The sequence below is a fragment of the Cucurbita pepo genome, chromosome 9 (genome assembly GCF_057944985.1).
Source record: "Cucurbita pepo subsp. pepo isolate OVF chromosome 9, ASM5794498v1, whole genome shotgun sequence".
Taxonomy (NCBI): Eukaryota; Viridiplantae; Streptophyta; class Magnoliopsida; order Cucurbitales; family Cucurbitaceae; genus Cucurbita; species Cucurbita pepo.
This window is the reverse complement of record NC_141806.1, coordinates 954,432-961,663: the sequence shown is the minus strand read 5'-3', so window position 1 is coordinate 961,663 and position 7,232 is coordinate 954,432. Positions and strand designations below refer to the sequence as shown.

Here is a 7,232-nt window from a genome sequence, read left to right as displayed (position 1 = left end):
TAGTATCATCGTCACCACATATTTTTCATCACTAAATCTCGTTGACTATTGACCAAACAAAGATATTTCCATATTGCTCTCAAATTGTCGTAGATAAAAACAAGCATTTATTCACCAACTAAACTATCAAACCAATTAAATAGATAGAACAACGAATCGAACCACTGCAATGATATGATATTGTCACGAACTTGAAAGCCAATGGGTGAGTGGTAAGAGTGTATGTTGGCGCACCCACTGAAAATCGGTGCCTCTTTTCTCGTGTACCATAATTCTCGGACAATTAGCCCTACTGTCAAAAACACCTTTTTGACAAACTTTACTCCTACGCCTTTCTCTATCCATCAGCCTCCCCTTTATTTCCACACCCTTTTCTTCCACACCAAACAAACCTAGTTTCAATTTTGCAGGTCATGGGTTCGGGGAACTTTCTTCAAGTTGTGGCCAACAACTTCGATGTTCTTGCTCTGTAATCCTTCTACTTCCTTCCATTGCTTTCAAAATTTGCCCTTTCTTTAACTTGTTTTGATCTCTGGCTTTCAACTTTGCAGGCCAGTGGTTTGTCTGGTGTATCCACTGTAAGTCACCAATGGGTTTGTAACTTTGTATTAACCTTATTTGAATTCACAGCTACAATGGATTGTTTTTGTTTGATAATAGTTACGCTTCGATCAAGGCTATCGAGACGAAGTCAATTGTGGACGACCAGCAATGGCTCACTTACTGGGTTTTGTACTCACTCATGACTCTCTTCGAGCTCACGTTTGCCAAAGTTTTAGAAGTGTAAGTAGGCAGTAGGCTGGCTCTGTTAAGATTGTTGGGAGGGAGTCTCACGTTGACTAATTTAGGAAATGATCATGAGTTTTATAAGTAATACATCTCTGTTGGTATGATGTGTTTTGGAGAAGCTCAATGTAAAGCCACGAGAGCTTATGCTCAAAATGGACAATATCATGCCATTGTGGAGATCTGTGATTTCTAACATGGTATCAGAGTCATGCCATTAACTTACTCATATGTCAATAGAATCCTCAAATGTCGAACAAAGAAGTTGTAACGACCCAAACCCACCACTAGCAAATATTGTTCTCTTTGGATTTTCTCTTTTCGGCTTCCGCTCAAGGTTTTTAAAATGTGTTTGGTAGTGAGAGGTTTTCACACCCTTATAAAGGATGTTTCGTACTCCTCCCCAACTAATGTGGGATCTCACAGAAGTTGTGAGCCTTGAACGTGTAGTCAAAAGTGACTCAAGTGTCGAACAAATTGTGTATTTTGTTCGAGAACTTTAGAGAAGGAGTCAAGCCTCGATGAAAGGGAGGCTGTTCGAGGGCTACAATATAGAGCCTCTCATAGGCCTCAGGAGAGGCTCTATAGTGTACTTTTTTCGAAAACTCCAGAGAAGGAGTCAAGTCTCAATTAAGGGGAGGCTGTTCGAGGGCTCCACCATAAGCCTCAGGAGAGGCTCTTTAGTGTACTTTGTTCGAGAGGAGAATTGTTGGGAGAGAGTCCCACAATAGCTAATTTAGAAAATAATCATGGGTTTATAAGTAAAAACTACGTCTCCATTGGTACGAGGCCTTTTGGGGAAGTTCAAAACAAAGCGATGAACGCTTAAGTTCAAAATAGACAATATCATACCATTACGAAGAGTCATGGTTCCTAAGAGGCTGATTCTTGTTCCAGGGTTGCGGTTTGGCCATACGTGAAGCTGATAATAATGAGCTGGTTGGTGCTACCACACTTCAATGGAGCAGCCCACGTTTACAAGAACTTCATTAGGCCATACTATATGAACCCACAAACTTCAACGCTATGGTATATCCCTCAAAAGACAAAAGAAATTTTCAGTGCCCCGGATGATGTTTTAACAGCTGCTGAGAAGTACATGGAACAACATGGAACTGAAGCTTTTGAAAGGCTTATGCACAAGGTTTGTTCATGCATTTACTTAACATATTACCTATAGAGTTTGATCCTGACACGTGATTTGTTTGCCAAATTAGCAGCAGGCTGAAAGAGATAGGCCGAGGAGGAACAACAATTACATGATATTCGATGATGATTACGTATATTGATTGAATTGTGTACTTGTAACTCGCTGATGGATGATGTGTAAGAGGATGGTTTATGCATAACTTTATGAACTTGCAAGATCATGTCCCCAATTCTAGCTCAGTATTGATCTCATTTTCATTACTTTACTCTCAAAAACTATAAAGATTCGATTCATAATAGAAATGTCATCGGGACGGGGACTCATCCCCATCTCCATGAGACATTAAACTCGTTGTAACTTGAACTTGAAGACTTGAATTCATTGAAGAAACCTGAAAACATAAAGCCCATTTGAACTTGAAGGCTTACTCGCTCCGAGTATGTTAAGAATGAAAAATAGAAATAGAATTGGGATCGAAAGTCTGAATACTTTTGTGTTAAAATGAAAAATAGAAATAGAATTGGGATTGAAAGTCTGATATTCTGATTATAACTGTTTAAATAGGATACAAATTATCAACTAATACCCAGAGAAAAAATATATAACTAACTAAATCTTGTATATAAGATAAAATATATTGCTAATCAAATCTGAGATAAAATATACTACTAATAATTCCCACAATAAAAAAAATATTAACTGATATATAAGATACTCAATAATTAATTATTAAAATATATTCTCCAAATATCATATTTAATAGAGTCAATAAATTGGTCAGGGACGAGAATGAGGAATCTAATCACGTCCAGTCCCGGGCCCAATTATGTAACGCAAAAATCTCTCCTAATTTATCTCTCATTCTTCGTTTAAATAGGAAATGTATGTGTGGCGTCTATATGTATAATTTGTTAATCTTATTATAATTTCATTAATTAAAATATATATTATTAATTAAGAGATCATTTATTAGAAATAAAAGTAATAACAAATTATATAATAATGACATAAAAATTAAAATTATATATATATATATAACATTGCAATTGGAAGAGTGGGTTACAGCACGTGATTAGATACTCAAAAGGCCCAAACAAACCCCTAATGGGCTCATGAGCCCATATGTTAGTGGGCCCATCACGTGGTAAGGCCCAAACAAACCAATAATGGGCTCACTGGAAAGCCCATATGTTAGTTGGCCCATCACGTGCTCTGCCCAGAGCTTCGGCTAGGGCGCAGGCCCAGGTTCGCATCATTAAGCGAGGAGTTTTAAAGTCTCATATAAATTCACCACAAAACCTCCCTCCATTACGGCGCTCTTCGTTTTCGTGTTTTAGGGTTTCCGATCGAGATCGCGGCGAGGACTGAAGCCGGAGCGGAGAAGAAGACATGGTGCACGTCTCTTTCTACAGGAACTGTGAGTATGCTTAAATTCAATAACTTTATGGGATTGTATATTCATTGTCTAGAGCCTTCGAACATCTGCAATACATATTCATATGCTTCATTTTAATGCACTTAAGGTTTGGATCTTCTATCTTTGGTGCTTTTCTTCTGGTTGTGTTTCGCGCATGTTACGCCACCTGGTTAATCTTAGGTTAGCTGGAACTTAAGGAACCGTATGGTTGGTGGGATGCCATGGGGGTTGGATTAGAAATCATGGAGACTCAAATTCCTAGGCTTTAAATTCATGAATGCTTGACAATCTTCTATGCTCCATTTTGTTTCTTTCAAAATTTTGTTCAGTTTATTTTATGTAGATCAGAATATGACACAGTGGCTTTTGCATTATTATTATTATAAAATGTTGTTTTACATAATGCCGATTTCTTGGCGCGGTTGCTGAGAGCCATGGTTGATGAATAGTGGGTTCTGTCATTATGTAGATGGAAAGACGTTCAAGAAACCTCGACGTCCTTATGAGAAGGAGCGTCTGGATGCCGAGCTTAAACTTGTAGGTGAATATGGGCTTCGTTGTAAAAGGGAGCTATGGAGGGTTCAATATGCATTGAGCCGAATCCGTAATAACGCAAGAATGCTTTTAACTCTGGATGAAAAGAATCCGCGTAGGATTTTTGAGGGAGAGGCTCTGCTTAGGAGGATGAACAGGTATGGACTTCTGGATGAGAGTCAAAACAAGCTTGATTATGTTTTGGCACTTACGGTGGAGAATTTCCTTGAGCGTCGTCTTCAAACCCTCGTATTCAAGTCTGGAATGGCGAAGTCTATTCATCATGCGAGAGTGCTCATCAGGCAAAAGCATATAAGGTAGAATGGCTTTATCATCACTCTTAAGTTTTTTAGATGTTGCATCGCAGTAACATTCCTTTGTAGTACTCTATATAAAATACTCCGAAACCACTTGATTTATACCAATTTTGTAAGATCGTATTTGTTGCCTTAACATTGTGTTAGGTATTTGCTGAATGCAAAATTACAAGTTTAGTGTTGTTTTGTGCTACTTCTTTACTCTTCCTTATTAAAATGTATGTAGCGTTTGAAGCATATGTTGTTGATTATTTCATTCAATTCTGTCTTTCTAGGGTTGGGAGGCAGGTGGTTAACATCCCTTCTTTCATGGTGAGAGTTGATTCTCAAAAGCACATAGACTTCTCTCTCACTAGTCCATTTGGAGGTGGTCGCCCTGGAAGAGTGAAGAGAAGGAACCAGAAGGCAGCTGCCAAGAAGGCTGCTGGTGGAGATGGAGATGAAGAAGATGAGGATTGAGTTATCGAGTAAACTCATAATCCGAGATGTTGGTAAAAGATTAGCCAAGGATCTCAGGTATCTGAGATTAACCTCAAGTCCTGTTTCCTTCTCCAGCTAACCTTGAGCTTTCTCTGTTGATGAAAATGTTATGTTTTCTAGAAGTTTTGCTTTGATTAATTTTCATTTAGAGATCTTGATTGTTCTCCGGTGGTGGCACTAGTTTTCAATTTTGGACAAGCTTCTCTTTGGATTTTGTTGTCACATTTTTTATGCCATGATAGGACTTCACTAAAAATTCCTCTGCATCATGAATTTATTGAGTAGATTTGATCATAATCTGGTTGCTTGGCGTATTAATATTCCTCATGGAGCTCTGCAAGTGTTTGTGAGTTGTAAGCCCTAGACTGTCATGAGTTTAGATATAGTAAACCATGAATGTCAAAATGACAGATAGATTGAAATTTGAAGGTATTATGAGTTTATCTAGACCTTGATGGATAGCATGTGTCAATAACAAGAAGTCTTGATGGGATACTGAAATAAAGAAACACTTTGATTTATTGGGAAATGAAAGGTCAAAAAGATGATTATGTGATCTGTTGAAGTCTCATGATTATATGTTGTAATGATAATGAAAATATTGAACTTATCCTTTGGTTGAATGGCCCAATAACATAAATTCTGTTGGTGCCAATTATTTGATACCCAAATTATTTTGCACCTAATCTTTTAGTCTTTTCCTTACTTTTCCTTCGGTTTTAATAATTAGTAAAGGTAAGGACTTGAAATGAAATTAAATGGTTGGATTGTCTCTTTGGGGCCCTTCTATTAAGTTTTTAATTTTCAACATTATTTCTACTTAATGAATTTGCTTCGCCCTCTTTGTTTGAGTTTTTTTTATTTTTTTTTTTTAAGAATAAGGGTGTTCTATAGTGAACCAAATCATATTGGGATATGCCTTGTAATAATTGGATATAAACTTGATGAACTTATAATCATTTAGATATATAATCAATGATAAAAGAAACTGTCAGCTTCATTGTGACGTTGAAAGAGGCTATTAAGTTGACCGAACAAACGATAATATAGGCAAAACTTGGATATTATATTTGTATGGTTTATTTGTTTCCAAATGAATAAGATTCTGCTCAAGTTTGTTTTTAGATGTGTTTTCCAAACATTCTTGTCCACTTGTTTGTGAAAGCAATGTATGATTTTTGTGATAGGTTTGGAGAAAGATGATTTTATGAAATAATAATAATAATAATAATTGGAAGACGTTTTCAGTGTTACCTTAGATATTTTTAGATTATAAAGTTTTTCAACAAAAATAACCCTTACTAAATAAATTAAAAAATTAAAAATTTATAAAATTAAAGAGATATAGGGAAAGGGGAGGTGGTCCGTTGAGGGCAGTGGCAGACATGAAAATATGTGACGAAGACTGGACATTAACGTCACAATATGCATTATTATTAATTATTACTATTATTTATAATATTATAATAGAGATAGAGATTTAAGAGTTGGCCCCACATCCTTATCCTATTACCCCCCCGCCTTCCTTCTCCGCCACTTAATTTCCTCTCTCATTTTAATATTAATTAATTTAAATTCTCCCAAACCCTAAATTATATTTTATTTCATTAAAAAAATAAAAGAAAAGGGCTGGACATTATTTCTTTGCTCTACCTCATTCCCGTGCTCACTCACACACCTGATAATTGCCCCTGCCCCTGCCCCTGCCCCTTGCCCTCCTCATTTACTTTAACAATTCAGATCTCCTCCTCCACCACCTTTTTCCTTTTTTTTCTTTATATATTTAATGTAATCATATTTCCCCTATTTGCAAAAACAACACTATTTTCCCCTTCCCACGTCCGATCTCGAGCCTAAGCCAATCACTAGCAAGTATTTATTCATTTTGACATATTATGTATCGTCGTCAGACTCACAATTTTAAAACATGTCTACTGTAGAGAGAGTTTAGCCCTACTCTAACCAATCCAACGACAAACATGCCTACTATGGAGAGAGTTTAGCCATATTCTGACCCGTACATCACAAAGTTCGGTGACTTGACTTTAATATCATTTGTGACAGCCCAGCCCACTGTTAGCAGAAAATGTCCTCTTTAGGTTTTCTCTTCAAGGGCTTCCCTTTAAAATTTTAAAACGCGTCTACTATGAAAATTGGTTTAGCCTTACTCCGACCAATGCATCACACCGTTCTGTGATTGGCTCTAATACAATTTGTAAAAGCTTTAACCATCGATAACATATACTGTTCTTTTTGGGCTTTCCCTTTAAAGTTCTAGAACGTGTCTATCATGGAGAGGTTCCTACACTCTTATAAGAAATGTGTGTTCCCCTCTCTCACCGACATGGGACCTCACAAATGTAACAACACAAGCAATATCCTCTTTGGACTTTCCCTTAAACGGCTTCTCTTTAAGGTTCTAAAAGGTATTTACTAGGGAGAGATTCCCACACTCTTATAAAAGAGGTTTCCACACCCTTAAAGGGGATGATGTTCCCCTCTCGTGACCTCACAATCTACCCCCTTGGCCTAGTGTCTTTGTTGTCAC

At 37.0% G+C, this 7,232-nt stretch overlaps 2 protein-coding genes across 3 annotated transcripts; both read left to right on the top strand.

Annotated features, from left to right (window-relative positions):
- The first annotated feature begins 299 nt into the window (after positions 1–299).
- Positions 300–2,144, top strand: HVA22C (HVA22 homolog C). Of its 2 annotated transcripts, none has more exons than XM_023686696.2 (5): positions 300–469; positions 552–578; positions 661–783; positions 1,684–1,930; positions 2,004–2,144. In XM_023686696.2, the coding sequence occupies exons 1-5, from the start codon at positions 414–416 to the stop codon at positions 2,073–2,075; spliced, it is 525 nt and encodes a 174-aa protein (XP_023542464.2). In that variant the 5' UTR covers positions 300–413; the 3' UTR covers positions 2,076–2,144. The 2 variants fall into 2 exon arrangements, with proteins under 2 accessions (XP_023542464.2, XP_023542465.2); XM_023686697.2 differs by having other exon boundaries at positions 305–469; positions 2,007–2,144.
- Positions 2,145–3,193: 1,049 nt separating this feature from the next.
- LOC111801527 (small ribosomal subunit protein uS4y) lies at positions 3,194–4,940 on the top strand. The gene is made up of 3 exons (XM_023685548.2): positions 3,194–3,353; positions 3,823–4,204; positions 4,480–4,940. The coding sequence occupies exons 1-3, from the start codon at positions 3,326–3,328 to the stop codon at positions 4,661–4,663; spliced, it is 594 nt and encodes a 197-aa protein (XP_023541316.1). The 5' UTR covers positions 3,194–3,325; the 3' UTR covers positions 4,664–4,940.
- The last annotated feature ends 2,292 nt before the right edge of the window (positions 4,941–7,232 follow it).